At 39.7% G+C, this 16,568-nt stretch overlaps 1 protein-coding gene across 8 annotated transcripts in view; it reads left to right on the plus strand.

Annotated features, from left to right (window-relative positions):
• The window catches only part of LOC128405330 (endophilin-A1), a 277,258-nt gene that overhangs the window by 19,486 nt on the left and 241,204 nt on the right, over positions 1–16,568 (plus strand). For 7 of the 8 annotated variants that reach the window (XR_008328267.1, XM_053371855.1, XM_053371856.1 and 4 more), the window contains exons 3-5: positions 7,541–7,625; positions 15,332–15,466; positions 16,101–16,280. Coding sequence is in view for 7 of the 8 variants with exons in the window: in XM_053371855.1 (XP_053227830.1) it covers positions 7,541–7,625; positions 15,332–15,466; positions 16,101–16,280 (400 nt within the window). In the remaining variant the exon portion in view is untranslated. The remainder of the gene's footprint in view (positions 1–7,540; positions 7,626–15,331; positions 15,467–16,100; positions 16,281–16,568) is intronic. The other variant, XM_053371858.1, reaches the window with a different exon arrangement.

The following is a 16,568-nucleotide window of genomic DNA, read 5'->3' on the forward strand; positions in this document are numbered from 1 at the left end:
TGTGGGTAGATCCTGTGTCTTCCAGTACTTTGCAATAAGTATTCTAGCTGCTGTTGTAGCGTACATAAAGAAAGTTATATCTGTCTTTAGCACCCCCTGGCCGATAAAAGGAATCTCAACTAAAGCAGCTGTGATGGATGGCAATCTAACCTCTGCTTTAAAACCTCCAAGGAAGCAGAGGTGACCACCTTCCAAGGGAGTCTGTTCCCCTGTCAAACAGCTCTTGCCATCAGAAAATTCTTCCTGATATTTGTGAAAACAAACAACCCTGACTTTTTAAGATAATATTTTTGTTTCCTGTTAATTATGTTGCTTTGAATGTATACTTTGTATTGTATTTCTTTTGTGTGTGGTTTTTTTTCTGGATTGTTTTATTTGATGTTTTAATGTCGGTTGTAGACCACCTGGAGATTTTCTTTTAAAAAAATAGAAAGCGGTATAGAAATGAATTGAAGAAAAAAATTACTTTGAAGACAAGGCCAGAGAATTATCCTGCAAACTCATGCACATAAGTTACCAGAGTGACAAAGAGTGCAAGGGTAAATGATGTCCAATAAGTTTCAAAACCTCCTATAAAATGAAATTGGTCCTGTTGGGAGTGGCCATTTTAATGTCGTATACGAAAAAGGACCTAATAATGAACTTCTGCTGTTTCATAACAGCTGGAGAAGACATGTCTTCCTCTGGCTTGCACATGGTTCATTCTGTGTTTCAGTCACTTGGGTGAGCAAATGCCTTAAATCGGAATATTCCCAAGTAACAAATTTCTTTATTCTGGATCAGAATGGAGATTTTGCCATGTAAGGCCAACTCCCCTCTAAAAAAACAAAAACTAAAAAACTCTTGAGGGCAGAGCAATAATTTAATGAATTTAACTACATATTTTTAAGCCAAATACTAGAGCAAATATTCTTAAAGTTGTGCAGTGACATTGTGCAGTGCTTTGGCTATTCATATCTTGGTTCCCCCCACCCTGCTTTTTAAAAAGTTCCTTTATCCAGACAGCTTGCAGAGATCGCCCTGTACATCTAATGTGCTTCCGTTTATTAAAGAAATGTGTGAAGCTTTACTCTGTTTCAGTTATAAGTTATAAAATAAATTTTTGTTCCTTCACTTACATATGGGTAAAGATCTAAGCAACCGGAATCTGTTTTAAAACTACTTGGTCTGTTGGGTTTCCAGTCTGTTACGGAATAATGCCAATCTTGTAACTACATGTTTAAATTCATGAGCAGGGCATTTATGTTGGTTTCAAGTGTCAGCTTCCTCTAGGGATTGTGGATTATGTCCAGCATGGGCTACAACAGTTGGGCTCAGACTGGTGAAGGTGGAATAAACCATAATATTTTTTCCCTGTTGAGTTGAGGCTGTGTGTTACATTGTCTGCACAGTCTCAGTGTTCTATTTAGAGGGGAAATATAACACCATGGCAGGATTTAAACATCAAGTGATTTATATCTGATCTTCTGGTGGCAATATCAAATGAACTTGTTTGCATTAAATCATTTAGCAATGCTCATTGATTATACTGCCAATAGACAGAGTAATTCAATCAATGCAACTTTGTCATTTATCAGCTTCCTTCCTCAGTTAATCAAGGCATACAGAGCACAGTCATAGACCGCTTAGCATATGGGCACTGATTTAAACTATAAGATTATGCTATAGATGTGGATTGGAGTAAAACAAAATGTAAATGCCTGGTCTTTCTCACTCTAAAACCTTTAATGTAAGCTGATGAATATTTACTTAAGTGAATATATAGCAGCAAAGGTTTTAAAACAAGGATTTTGTTTTTAGCCAGATCATGCCATCACTGACTGGCACACAGAAAAGAATAGTGGGGTGTCGAGGTGTATAACCTTTGCCTCTAAGGTCAAATAATTGTGATTGTCCACAACTGATGAAAGTTTAATACCCTGTTTCATTAAAAATTCTCAGAACATTGAACATAAGTCAACATTCCATGGAGAAGAAAGTATTACGCAGCTTGCATGTGTGCATATCTGCATATCGGAGCACAAAATATTGACATGATAATTGCAGTCAAGCCTGAGTGAACAGTGGCCTATGGGAATTCAGCTGGTGTTGTACCAACTGGATGGCTGCTCAGGACACAGTTTGAAATGCAAGGTGCAAGTTAGCACTTTATTCAGCACAGGCAGGCATCATTTAAAAATCCTTGGGGGAAACCCTGGTGATGTGCAGATGTTAGACCAGTCTGTTCTGAAGTGCTGATATTTTGAGCACTGTAAGAAACTTGTGCATTTTATATGATAAGATGCTTTCAAAATTAAGAAAGAAATATGATACTTAAAGTGTTCAGCTTAGTACTTTAAGCCATAACCTCCACAATGTACAGGAATGCATAAAGAGTCGTCTGTGTTCATAGCTATAAAAATCATGATTGATTTTAGTCATTCAGTTTACAAGTACAAGATAATTTGTTTCCTTGAATCAAGCTTCTCTAGTAGACAAAGCAATATGTAGTGAAATAATGCATAGAGCAAAGACATAAGCAGTTACTTAATTTTAAATTAAGCAATGTTAGAAAAATGTAATTTATATTGATCATATGTTCTTTAAATGTTTTCATTATAAAAATAATTGATATGGAGACTCAGATATTTTAATACTCTGCAAATTAGGCTTTCTAGGTTGTTAAATAAAACAAAAACTGCATGTAAAATTTGGTTTGGCAGTCTCACGTTTTCCATTTTTCACACATCTTAAGATGTATTGAGGTTTAGATGCAACCCTATACTTGAGATCTCCTGGCTGAGGGGCAGTATGATGCCACAAAAGCCCCACTATGCTGGCAGAGTCACTGAAGTGGGGTGGAATTATGGATGGAGAGAACACAACCAGTTTCACTGTCTCCCCCACCCTTCCTGTTCAGGAAGCGCTGAAGGCTTTCTTCCAAAGCCCTATGTTCAGAGAAATGTTGACCCTCCCAGCCTTCATTTCCTGTGGGAGAGAATGAAATATATTGTCACTTCTGCAAGGTAAACTGCACCAGGAGGCACCATCAGCAAGATCCTGCCATGGCGTAAACTGCTTTTGAAATCCTGGGGAAGTTTCTTGTGTTTCTTGTGTCTGTTTGTGGACAGTGGTGGGAGAAGGATAGTCAAAGCAACACATAATGTGTATATGTGAGCTCTGGTATCCTTAAATGGTCTCACCAGTCTCACAACTTCCATTCATTTTAATAAGATGGTTTCCTAGTAACACAGGGTTTTGAGTAGTCTCAATGAAATGAATGGGAAGTGCCATCAACAGTCCAAAGCAGTTGAGGTTGTCAAAGTGCTGTTGTTTGTACATGTGAGAAAAGCAACGAGCAACTAAATAAACTGTGATCTATGCAAAAGGTAAAGCCTTGTTTGGCGTAAGGTTGTTTCCTGTATCCCTAGAGTGGCTCGCACAGGGCCCAGTCCATCACCCATCTAGGCATTGCTCAAACCACACTCACTTTGCCTAAGCCAAATTGTCTCCTATGCCTTCAGACTCCTTTCTACAGCATCCTCCTTTGACAAACCCAAACATTGTGTTGGCATTTCAAAATGCAGCTTTTCAGTTCAGAGGGGGCTTCTGGAGAGAAATTACAAACAAATCCTTCTACACTTGTTGGTGCCTCGTTGGGTTGTAGCCACTGTCTTTTATCACTTACACTTTTGCTACAGTAATATGAAATAGCATAGCTTTTGACTTCTCTGTGTTTCACTTTATGTTATGAACAAGTTTAATTGATTTCCACCACAGATCTCTATTTGTCCTCCTGCCCATAATTTCTCTTCAACACCACTGCTTTGCATATTTATTATAGAAAAGATAATATTTTATAAACTTCAGCAGGGCACCTTTGAAAATATTTGCGGTTTTTTAGAAACTGCAGGTTCTATTTTCACACCTCATTCGTAGTTAAATGCTTCCTCGTCGTATCCAATATTTCATTTTTGACAACTCATTAAAAATGGGCCAAATCCCAGAAAATATGGTCCTGTCATGTTGTATAATATATAGCGTGGGCCATATGCAATAGAAAATTGTTAGTTAATGGTTTAGTATAATTTCTCAGATTTTTTGGCTTTCGGTGGCTGGTGAAAACTGACTGTGAAAAATCCATGTGGTTAAATACAGCTCTGTTAAACATTTAAAATAGGCGGTACTCGTGGGAAAAGTGATTGGAGCTTAAAACTTGTACAAATTGACAGCCTCTCTTCACTCCATTTTTCATCCTAAAGAAGTCTGCAAATATTCTTAGCTCACATCATTATTGCTCATCAGTGGTTCTAATTAGCTAAACTGGAGTTTGTCTCGGTCATTGATCATCATCAACTCTTTGACAGTGCCTGAATTATGTTTTTTTCTTATTTGGGCGAACACTTTTTAATGTATTGTAGGCATGTACAGTGTATATTAATTGAATCAACCATATTTTTTTTCTGACTGTGCCATTTACCTTTATAAGCAAGCCTTTCCTCTGCTTCCACCCTTTCCTCCCGTTTATCATACTTAAAATGTAGCAGTGGGTTCAATGATATGCTAGTAGCTTGAAGCATACAGCAATATTACTTAGCGCCTCTTCTGGGACCTTCCCTGTAATGAGTATTGGAAGTTATCCTATACCACCAGGAGGAGCTGGTGATAAAATTCTATACCAGGTTTTTAATTTATGCTGCAGCATCTACTTGCACCCACTGTATGCAAAAATTGGAGCATTTACACAGTATATACAATGATTGCACATTTCTGACTTGGTTTGTACTGCAACCACTCTACTAAAGGCTGCTTACCGAAGGAACTCTTCCCTCCCCCCAAGAAGGTGTTAATTTTCTCCCTTTTATTTAATGGAATGTAAATACATTCTTGGAATTCTCATTTGTGCCTCTGTTAGACACTGGGAGTGATATCTAATTGTGGTGTTCCACTTGTACAACAGACTTCAGCTGCATATATGGGGCTTCTCTGCCGCCCCCCAGGTTTACAGCACCCTCCTATTGCTATGAAAGCAAGAGAGATCATGTGTGCAAGAGACAAAATAGGCCAGAAATTGGAGCTAGAGGGATGGCAGAGACTTTGCAACAGAAAGTTACAATTCTGGCATTATTATTAATTTAAGGCAATGAGGCATTCATCCGGTGCCCATCACATTTATTATGGCTCCTATGTAACACTATTTCCCTAAATGTTTAGTCTAGTCATAGCATGCTCTTTCAAAAAAAAAAAAGAAGAAGAAGAAGCAAAAAGCAGGTGAAATACATTTAAAAGCATCCTGTTGAAAAATCCCTAAAATAAGTATGCCCTTATTTATTATTTATTTCTTAAAATTTATACACCTTTTGTTTAAAAAGAAGAAACAAAAAGAACTTCCTCACTGAAGTAGGTGAGGCTTAGGAGTTCTTAACAGTAGCGTTCCCTAGAGGCTGGGCTTGGAAAAGCCTTGTATAAAGCCTTGTATGAAGAACCAACATACACTCCAGATGTGGGTGCTTTTTCTGTGCCTCTTTGAGGGTTGGCCACTTTGTGCATCTTTTCAATTTTTTTCCTTCTGGTTTCCCTTTTCTGTGAGGGACAGATTCTGTACCCACGTTTACTACTTTTTGTCTGCTTACAGATTCCAACTGTTGATGGAGTTTTGGGCGCTCCTTTGATCACCTTTCATTTTTCAACACACCGTTGTCAGTTACCCTTCATAATGGCAAAAGTTGCTAAGTCAGGGTTCACTAGGTATACCAGTGCATTCATTTTTAATTAATGCAGTTAATTATCTTACTCTTTCCATGCCCTCTTTCCACTTATTGTAGGTGCTTTATAAATAACAATATTTTATCTTATTGCTATATACTTTGGAAAGCAGTGACATCACCAAGCCAGGAAAAGGTGTAGGATGATATTTCAATCTTTATTGGAATAAAAGATGTGGTTGCTAAAGCTCTCTGGTCCAAATCTACCGAATAAAAGGCAAATGTATGTGGTTTTAGTCTTTCTGTATTGTATATTGAGTAAGTATGTGTTGAGTAAACTCAGTGTTTTAGAACAGCAATGACCACTTTCTTCAGCTTGAAACACTAGAACCTCACTGGCTAAGTCATTCAGGTTCCAGAATATATTTTTTTTAAATCTCTCATTGGTGCTTGACTGAGGGTTTGACTTCTCAGGCTAAAAAACCCATCATTGTTTGCACATTTCCCCCTCAGCCAGAAGATGACCCTTTCTGCGTTCCCAGGGGGTTGGGCTAGATGTCCCTTTGAGTCCCTTCCAACTCTACAGTTTTCCGATTCTATCAGTGAATGGACTCGGTCTCTAAACTGTTGCCTTGCAACTGCGAGGTGAGAAATGACAACTGTGAAGGTGGAGATGCTCTTTGTCCAGCTGGCCATAATAATAATAATAATAATTTATTATTTATACCCCGCCCATCTGGCTGGGTTTCCCCAGCCACTCTGGGCGGCTTCCAAAAGAATATTAAAATACTGTGATACATCAAACATTTAAAGCTTCCCTAAACAGGGCTGCCTTCAGATGTCTTCTAAAAGTCTGGTAGTTGTTGTTCTCTTTGACATCTGGTGGGAGGGCGTTCCGCAGGGAGGGCGCCACTACCGAGAAGGCCCTATGCCTGGTTCCCTGTAACCTGGCTTCTCACAGTGAGGGAACCGCCAGAAGGCCCTCGGTGTCCGGGCTGAACGTTGGGGGTGGAGACACTCCTTCAGGTATACTGGACCGAGGCCGTTTAGGGCTTTAAAGGTCAGCACCAACACTTTGAATTGTGCTGGGAAACGTACTGGGAGCCGGTCTTCATTTGGAAATTTTTACAATTCCTCCAAACATTACCCACAACTAAATCAAAACTCCTGAGGCACAGTTGATTGCAGGATTTGTTTAAGAACTGTAAAAACAGGTTGCAGTAACTAAATGAAGAGTAAACCAGCAAACCTGATGAATGCAGCTGAGAAGCTGGCACCATTTGTTTTCTCTTTCTGTTCCCATATTATCATCCTAGTTGAAGTTATGATGCACAGGTTGGGATGGTTGCCAATTTGGAACTTGACTGAGGAGAATAAATCATTAGGGAATGAAACATCTCAGCCCTGAATTTTCCAGTTGTTGACAGTTTTAGCACAATATAACTTTTGCATTTACCAGTGGGAAAATGGCGATGGTCCTCAATTTGTTGCTCTTTTTATATCCCTAAAATGAAACCCAGATTTTATTTGATATCAATAATGAGGAAGCGGGGGAGTGCTCATAAAAAAGGCTTCATTTGCAAGATACTCCATATATCTTTTTTTAAAAGTAAGCATATCTAGTCTTGGTATCATAAATGCTGCTTCATTTAGAATAAAGTTGTCTTAGTTGTTTGCAGATAAAATTTGCTGTCACTTGCCATATGTTCCATGATTAATACTGCAAGGGCTGTCAGCCTCAGATAATTTAATTTCCCATGCTTTAAAATGACATTCATTATCAGGACATGAAAAATTCAAATGATTAGCAGCAAATTATGACTAATAAGTGTCAATATATTTTTTGTTGTTTCTAGAGAAAAGCAGAAAGCTGAACTCAAGGACAGGAAGGTTTTAGAAATTTTGCAAGTTAAAGACGACAAAATACAGACATTGGAACAGGTTAGTGTTATATTTAAACTAACAGGTGAGAATAATGTTGCTTCTTCTAATTTGGCTTAATCCCTATTGTTCGAGTTCTGTTTCCTAAAGTGTAAAGAGCTACTAGAGGACCCTGGAGCTTATCCAGCTCCCTGAACCCTACTGTATTTCTATATTGTTTCCAGTTTCCAACTTTTCATTCCCAGTTTTCAACCTAGAGATGAACAAAGTGTAGCAGTTGATGAAGTTGGCAAGAGCATTTCACTCTAATTCTTCAAGGCACAGCTCCTGTAAAACTAGCTGTCAGGGTTTTATTAAAGATTTTCTTGGTTTGCAAAGGTACATACCTTGTCTCTTTTTTCAGGTTGTATAGTCTTTCTTACAAATCAGTTACCGTACGTTTGTTGTGAGACATTAGTGTTGAGTACAGTATAAGGTTGGGGAAGAAGAGGGGGGGGAGAGGTGGAGTGGTGAGGCTTATATTATTTTGTATAGTGTACATGTGGGGTTTTGTGTCAGCGTCAGCTGGGTAGGTTCTCTTTCTATCTGTTTATTACATTTCCTTGGTAGTGAGAGGTATTGGGGGGCAGGGTGTGGTTGGATGTCTGTGGTTGTCTGCAGTGGGGTTTGTTTGCATTTGTGAGGGGGGAGGGCTTGTTGGGTCAGGTAAGCCAGATTGATTCGTATGCTGTTGGTGGATTCCTGTTGTTGTCTTGTTGGGCTGTGTATGTGATAATGGGGTGCCATACTTGGGTGAAGGCGCCCTCTTGTATTTGTCCCCGTGTCAGTTTCAGTTTATGGATTAGCATTTCTAGTTAGGCCATTCCCCATACAGTTTGATACCTTGGTCCATGTTTACGCCTGACAGGTCTCTCCAGCGTCTGGCTAAGAGGCTTCTGGCTGCTGAGAGTAGGTGGGTTATAAGCTCTGTATAATGTGAGTGATCATTATGATTATGGAAGATGTTCAGTAGGGCCAGTTCTGGGGTGAGTTCTAATACCTGTTTAGTTATTTTGCATATCTCTTGTAGGACTGCTGTCCAGAAGGGTTGGATTTTAGGGCATTCCTACCACATGCGGAGGTATGTGCCTGTGGAAGTTCAGCCTCTCCAACATCTTGGTGAGGTTCCTGGGCATATCAGTGACAGTTTCTGTGGTGTTAAGTACCACCTGCAGGTAGGCAATGTGTAGTTTCATGGTGTTTACGTATGAGGTGATGCATTTTCTTTTGGTAGGATTTCCCAATCCCCTCATGTTTAATGTAATTGCGTTTAAGCTAGACATTTTGCATGTCTATTTTATAGGATGATTCCCTGCCAACCCGTCTGGGTTGTCCTGTGTTTCTCACCTTATATTGTCTATCAAACCTAGAGGTAGGGGTGGGCTGAAGATTGGGGGGCAGGTTATAGAGAGTAGCTTATATGTAGTTATAAAGGTGTTAGTTTGTTTGTTATATAGTTTGTTAGCTTGGACCATTTGGCTCCCAGCCAGTTGGTCCTGTGTCTCAGCTGGCATGGACGGCCTTGTCTGAGAACAGGCCATCCCCCCTTTCGCTTGTGATTGCTAGGATATTTCCATTCCACCTTAAAAGGGAGCAGGCTTTGTGAGTCACAGAGTCTGCGTATTTCCTGTTCACAGGATGTTTATGTTGTCAGTTGCTTTCGTTTCTTCTTGTTGCCTGAGCAGCCGGAGCAGGCGGTCATGGTTTCTTTGTTCTGACCAACGCTGAATAAACTGTAAACATGCTCTCCTGCTGTGCATCTTTTGCTGTGTGAATTCTGCTGATAGAGTGTGCACCAGTCCAAGAATGTGGCAATGTTTTCTTGAGGCTTCGTGTCGCTGATTGCTGATATTGCCTGTCTACGTGAGATCGATGGAACGTCCGGCAGCCGGCTTGGGGGCTCAGATGGACTTTGTCTCCCTGGCAGTATCCCAACAGTGATAGGGGTGGGTCAGCGAGACTGTGTCAAGCACCTTTGTGGCGCTTGTGTTGGGTGTAAAGTTTATTCGTTTGTTGGGATATTAGGGTTGTGTGTGGGGGAGGTGGATTCTTATTTTTGTTTGTGTGCTTATTTTTTGTGTATAGTCATTGGAACGAGGGGTGCCTGTGGTTGGAGGGGATGGGTTGTTGGGGTGGGTGAAGAGTTCTAATTGGTGACAGTTGTTTTGGAGCAATATTTTCATTTATTATTTGTATTTTTTCCAGATAAGTGTGATTTGAGCATGTTTGTACAGAAGTAAATCTGTTCAATGGGATTTACTTCTGAGAAAGTGGGTATAGAATTGCAGGCTTAGATTCCTCCTTAGGCAATTCCTTAATAAGCCTTAAACACAAACATACTAATTTTCAGATCACAATAGTGAAAGAAGCGGTGGACACATAAAAACTAATATATGTATTTGATTAAGTACATTTTTCTCTGTTACAAGCATTCAGCTTTCAGAAAACCTGTCAGTGCTGAGCTCGGCCACTTGGATGCAGCAGAAGATCTACTCAAAAACCATTAAAAGAGTTGCTATCTTGATTTTTCTGTCTTTATTCTCTACTTATACCATGTTTATGAAACCATCAAATATTAAGGATATTTTCCCACATCATGTCTTTCAAGTGACCTCTTCAGTTAATGCAGGTTTACGTTAATCAGCTGTGCAGCTAGTTGTTTGTCAACCAAATGGGGCAATGTCACTTTTGCCTCGTGTGAATCCTGTACAATTGGCTGTTTGAGATGCATTTGACTAATTATCATCCATATACAATGGTACCTCAGGTTAAATACTTAATTCGTTCCGGAGGTCCGTTCTTAACCTGAAACTGTTCTTAACATGAAGCACCACTTTAGCTAATGGGGCCTCCTGCTGCTGCCGTGCCGCCGGAGCACAATTTCTGTTCTCATCCTGAAGCAAAGTTCTTAACCTGAAGGAATATTTCTGGGTTAACGGAGTCTGCAACCTGAAGCGTATGTAACCTGAAGCGTATGTAACCTGAGGTACCACTGTACACAGCCTATGCCTTCCCACTTTGAGGCACTGGTTTACCAAAATCCAGTAAGACACTTTGTCTTCTTTTTATTTTCATTTCACCTCTTTTCTAGAATGCTCAGTAGCATGCATGACTATCCTGGTTTTTATCCTGAGATTATTTCTCAGGTAGATAAGGCTAAGAGAAAAAAGAGGAGGTGAGTGTCTGGCTCATAGTCACCTAGTAAGCTTTGTAGCTAAGTAGCGGTCTCAGTCTGGGTCTCCCTGATCCAGAACTATTGCTGCTACAGTTGGGTGCAATTGTATAGGTTGCTGGTGGAAAACTGTGGTTGTACCTGGAGACAACCTGCAGCCACTATAGATAGTGACACCTTGTGCCTTAACATCCTGAATTATAGTTGTCTCTCCAGTGACAGAGAGAACAGCAGTTAGTTTGTGGAGAAACAAGACACCCATGATGTTGGTAGCAAGTAGTGCACAGGTCACCAGTGTTGTGTTCTCCAGATGTTGTTGGACCTCAACTTTCATCAGCTCTAGTCAGCTTAGACAACAATAAGTGTTGTAGTTTAACAATATATGGAGGGTACCGTGTCAGCTGCTCCTGGATTCATGTTCATTAGCTGAAACAACAATTATTATAATAACTGGGTTCTTATTAGGTTAAGCAAGAGAGGATGTTATCAGCTTGGATCATCTTCTCTTTTACATGCTTCAGATTAGCTCCTTGCTCCTAACTCTGGATGTGCACTCACTTACTAATTCCCCTGAGCTGATGTTCTTCCTTGAGATGATAGTCACCCGGTGTAGGGAAGAGGAATGCTAACTGCAGCTTTGTAGGAACTGGCTTTCATTAGTTCTGGTAGTTTCTGCATTTCTGGTAGTTTTAATATTTTTCAGATTAATTTCTTCTAACCATTGGTTATAATTGTAGCAATTGGTGAGGAAAGATTTGTTCCGAAGGTGTAGTACAGAAGATTGGGTTATATCTAGTAGCATTAGGAATACTACATTGTATATGCATGCTGACCCACAGTTCATGATGAATATTCTGTTACATCTTTTGGGTAGCTAATTAGCATTTGTTATTTGTGAACTGCCATTTGGTCGTCCTGACATGTGGGTTAGCAAAATCATTAAAATCAGTTTCTCATTTTTCAACAGAAAACTGCCCTGAGCCCTTGGGATAGAGTAGGTTATAAATCTCAAAATAAATAAATGGAAACATCTTTTATTTATTTTTTAACTTTAAAATGAACACATATTTAGATCTTGAAATACTAATTTTGTGGTTTTTTTTAAAAAAAGACCAATAGTTCAATCTCTGTGCTTGCAAAATCATGAGCTTTAGCGTTTGCACAGTTTCGAAGACTATGTGTCATCATTGCAGGCACACAGATCAGAAAACCAATGGAGGGAATGTAATATGTGGTATGGCGTTAAGTTCTGTGAATTGGTTTCAGGGCTTGTTAATGTTAATTAGTTTAATACAGGTAATCACATACTTGAAACTGGTGCTAATCCACATTGCTTACACTGGAATCATCTGGAAATCAGTGATGTGTGTGTGTTGGAATCTAAGTTGGCGTTTGGAAAAAAATTATGTTGGCATGCATCAAATTGTGTTTCTCTAGAGAGGCAATTTTTCCATGGCCTTCCCATTGGCTTTCCTCTAGCAGAAAATACTACATATATATGTGCAGATTGTAACTATTGCATTGTTATTGTTAGCTGTGGTTATCCTATTTTATACCCATGAAGACCTGTAAAATGGGCTAAAGGCCACCCATTGAGCTTTGTGACTGCGTAAAGGTTTGAATTTGGATCTGGCTTTGTTGAGGCCCACACTCTGTTCCCATACACGGTACTAAATAAAGCCCTACCCATACCTTTGACTCTGACCTCTTCAAAGGTTTTCCCTTTTAGGATTAGTTCAAACTGCACATTTTTAATCTTTGCAAAAGACCCTAACCATTGCTAAGCTATGTGTCTCCATCAATAAATGCAATAAGCGAACCATGGAACATATAAATGGCAGCAATGTTTGTGCCCAACAACAACAATTCAGGGCAGCTTCCAACATGTATAAAAACATAATAAAGCATCAAACATGAATAGTAGCAATCTGATCCAATATAAAAAAAGTCAAAATGACTACATAGTGCCTTTGTGATACAAAGAATTCCTGGTGGCACAGAAATTATCATGTCCACATTTTAGGTTTGTCTATGTCTGTTGGTGGCTTTAATACTATCTCAGTTGACAATGTAAATCTTCTTCCTCCTGTGTAGTCCACACAGTAGTCTCGAAATAAAATGTAAAGAAAATATGCTCACTTGTTTTTTCTCGGGAGATGAAAATTAAGGATGAATAAAAGTACAGTAAACCTTTACCTTCTTTTTTTATAGCACTGTTATTTAATTAGCTTTCAGTTTTGATCTGAAGAGACTAAAGCTAATCTTTTTGTCCTAGACCTTGTAATCTTTCAAAACCTTATCAACCAATTATACTCCAGAGGGGTTAAAACAGTACTAGCTACCTCATTATCTCCACTTGAAAATCTTTGGCTTGCTGTGCAAATCTATATTAAAGCCCCCTTTAATAGGTCCAATTGAAAGAAACATAACTCTAGCTTCGAGCATTAATTAACTTTAATACATTTCGTTCTTAACTTTTACCTAGCCTATTTATTAATTCAATTTTCTATACCTTGATTAAATTAAAATCATATTGTAGAAGAAATTACTGTAATATTAATATTTTTTGAAAGATGGAACCTCAATAAAATGTTACTGGCAAAATGGGAATATTTCATCATGATAAAAAGAGACAGTTACAAAGTGTCATGCAACTCTTGAGCAATTGTAAGAAATGTAACATGATTTTTGGAAGGCTTGAAAGAGTCCTGTACAATCATCAGCCGAAGTGCTGAGTGGCCAGAATTGGAGTGGGGAACCTTGTCTGCCCCTCCCAATCTGACCGTGCCTCTACTGAAAAGGGTATTTCACTCACAGCTATTCATCATGATTTCTTCTTTAGGGTCTAGTCCAAGCCTCCACAGAATAACGCCCATGGGGGCAAACTGTGACCCTTTCCCATCTGTTGCAGTTTTCTGGGGGGAGTTGGAATGCCTCTTGTTTTCATTGCTTTTTCATGTCTGTGTAGGACCATCTATCTAATCCTACTTGCTTCACTATACAGTCGTACCTTGGATCCCGAACGCCCTGGAACTCGGACAGTTTGATTGTTCCGGTTTGCAAACGTTATTTTGGAACCTGAGCATCCAACGGGGCTTCTGTGGCTTCTGATTGGCTGCAGGAGCTTCCTGACGCCAATTGGTTTTCAAACGTTTTGGAAGTCGAATGGACTTCTGGAATGGATTCCATTCGACTTCCAAGGTACGGCTGTATCTGTAGAGCTTTTAATCTCTCTGGATTTAGAAATGTATGGTGGAATTAGTGCCATTTTTTTCCATCTTATTGCTGCTGGCTAACAATGTTGCATGGCTCACCTGTGTCTGGTGTGCATTGCTTGGAGAGGGGAAATTTTGTGTGCTGTTTTCCCTAAACTTAGTGAGATTAAATAGGGATGGGGGGGATAGAAACTGGGTGCAGGGAGAGGAAGAGATTAGAAGAAGAAAACAGGGGTACAAAAAGGATGTGGAGAGAACAAAAACTTGGAAGGGGCTGATATAGGATAAGAGAAAAACGGAGGTAGCGTGTGACATGCAGTGTAGTAATCATAGATCACAGAATCGTAGAATTGTAGAGTTGGAAGGGACTGAGGACCATTTAGCTCAAATCCCTGCATTGCAGGAATACTTTTCCCAATGTGGGCTCAAACCCACAACGCTGAGATTAAGAGTGTTGTGCTCTACTGACTAAGCTATGCTTAGGGCAAATTCCGTGTTCATCTGTGGAGGCTTCCTTATGAGGCTTAGTCATGCTGGCCACATAACCCGGAAGCTGTACGCCGGCTCCCTCGGCCAGTAAAGTGAGATGAGCGCCACAACCCCAGAGTTGTTCGCGACTGGACCTAACGGTCAGGGGTCCCTTTACCTTTACCTGTGCTTTAAGACCTGCTGTGGTGCAGGGGTAGGTGGCAGGGCATTCCACAGCTTTTCAATGACCACCTCTTTGAGGTGCTTCATGCTCCAACATTGTTTTCATTTTCAGCAAGTGACTGTGGAATGGGGACAGATAAAGATCTGACCTGCCAGGCCAAAATTGTTCCCCACTCAGTTGGTCAGGAGCTGCCTGGGCAGAAATCTGTATGCTGCTCCTAGTGTGGCAAGCCAAAATTGGTGCAGGTTGGAGTGTTCCAGTGGCAGTACGCTCCTAAGTAACCCCATCAACCCAAGATACCCATCGACTCCCACTAACATTTTTTTAAATAAAAAAAATCTTGAGTTGGCCTAGGACATTGCCTGATGAACATCTGTATCCTCTGTTTCTGGCTCCTGGGTATTTAATCTTCTTCAGCAAAACGAAAATCTTCCTCATTTGCACAAATTTATGATGCAATGGATCCTTACATTCAGGAAATAGTTTCAAATCCCTCTTTTTTGATATGCCAAATAGTAATGTAATAATTGGTTTGGTTAATGATAAAATGTTTGTGTTTGTCACAAAGCTGTGCTGCAGGTACAGGCAGATTAGATAAAACTGCAGATGGTTTGCTGCCTGGAAGATGAAATTTTGAAATGTGTTGATTTTCACATCATCATCATTATTATTAAACAATCTTTCTTAGAGAACATGTGGGCAACAAGAGGAGATAAACAACCTGGTACAGAGAAAGCTTGCTGTGGATGAGGAAAACGCAGTCTTGAAGAGAGAGCTCTGCATCTTCCAACAGAAATGTAAAGATAAAATCCAGGAACTTAAGGTATATTGACTTGTACATAGTACTAAGATGGCCACAGCTTTGAAGTAGCTCTTTGAGCTGCATCTGTCTTTGTGGCATGGAAAGTGACAAGCTCAGAGGAAATATAGCCTTAGGCCTTAGGCTGTACCTTCCAGTCTTCTCTCACGCACAAAACTCGGAGAAAGATGCTTTAAAGTGAAGAATCCACGCTTTGTAACTTTTGAATAAATAGTTAATGATGGAAATGGAGCAAAGAAAGTAGGAGTGTGAAGATGTGGCTTCGTGTAATTAGATTCTGATGGGACTGGCATTATTAATTGATAAAGCCGAGGTCTGGGAGGATATGTCTGTGTGGGTCTCAAAAATAGCTGGGGACAGCATCAAAGGCAGCTTGATCAATTAATGGGCTCTTTGCAAATGTGTACTCATCAAAGCTGTCATCCAGCTAAAAAATATGACCCTTCCACCTGCATGAAAGAGGCCAATAAAAGTACACAGGTGACCTTGGCCATCAAATATAGAAGAAGCTGCTGCGAGGGTAAAACTGCACAGTTTATATTTGCTGATTAGTTCTCACTTTTCTTCCCCCCCTTTCCTTTCCCCTTTTTCCTTGGTTTTGTTTTTGTTTATCGGCCCTTGTGGTACTGTTGTACAGGACACTAAGGAGTGTGCACTGAGAAAGGAAGAGCACAGCAGACTGGTTATAAAAAACCTGGAGGAGGAAAATGAGGGATTAAGTACACGCTATGCTGACCTGCTAAATGACCTGGAGAAACTGAGGAAGCGGGAGGCACAATGGAGAATAGAAAAATCTGGCATCGAAGCAAAAATAAAGGTATGAGGAGGAAGAGACTCCTGGATGTGATTTCGGCACCAGCTTCTCACAGGCTTTATGCTACATGTTATTTTCTTTAAATAACAAGTTATATATTCATAAGTACCAATGGGGACTGACATTCATTTACATTCCTTCACTTAAGACCCAAAGCTTTTTAAAAATTGATGTTGCAAAGCAGGAAGCTGACTTCAAATAGCCACCCTAAAATGTAATCATTAAATAATAAAAGATATTTCATTCAAATATAAACATGTAGGTTTTTTAAAAAATAAAATAAATAGAAAT

Source organism: Podarcis raffonei, chromosome 17, assembly GCF_027172205.1.
Source record: "Podarcis raffonei isolate rPodRaf1 chromosome 17, rPodRaf1.pri, whole genome shotgun sequence".
NCBI lineage: Eukaryota > Metazoa > Chordata > Lepidosauria > Squamata > Lacertidae > Podarcis > Podarcis raffonei.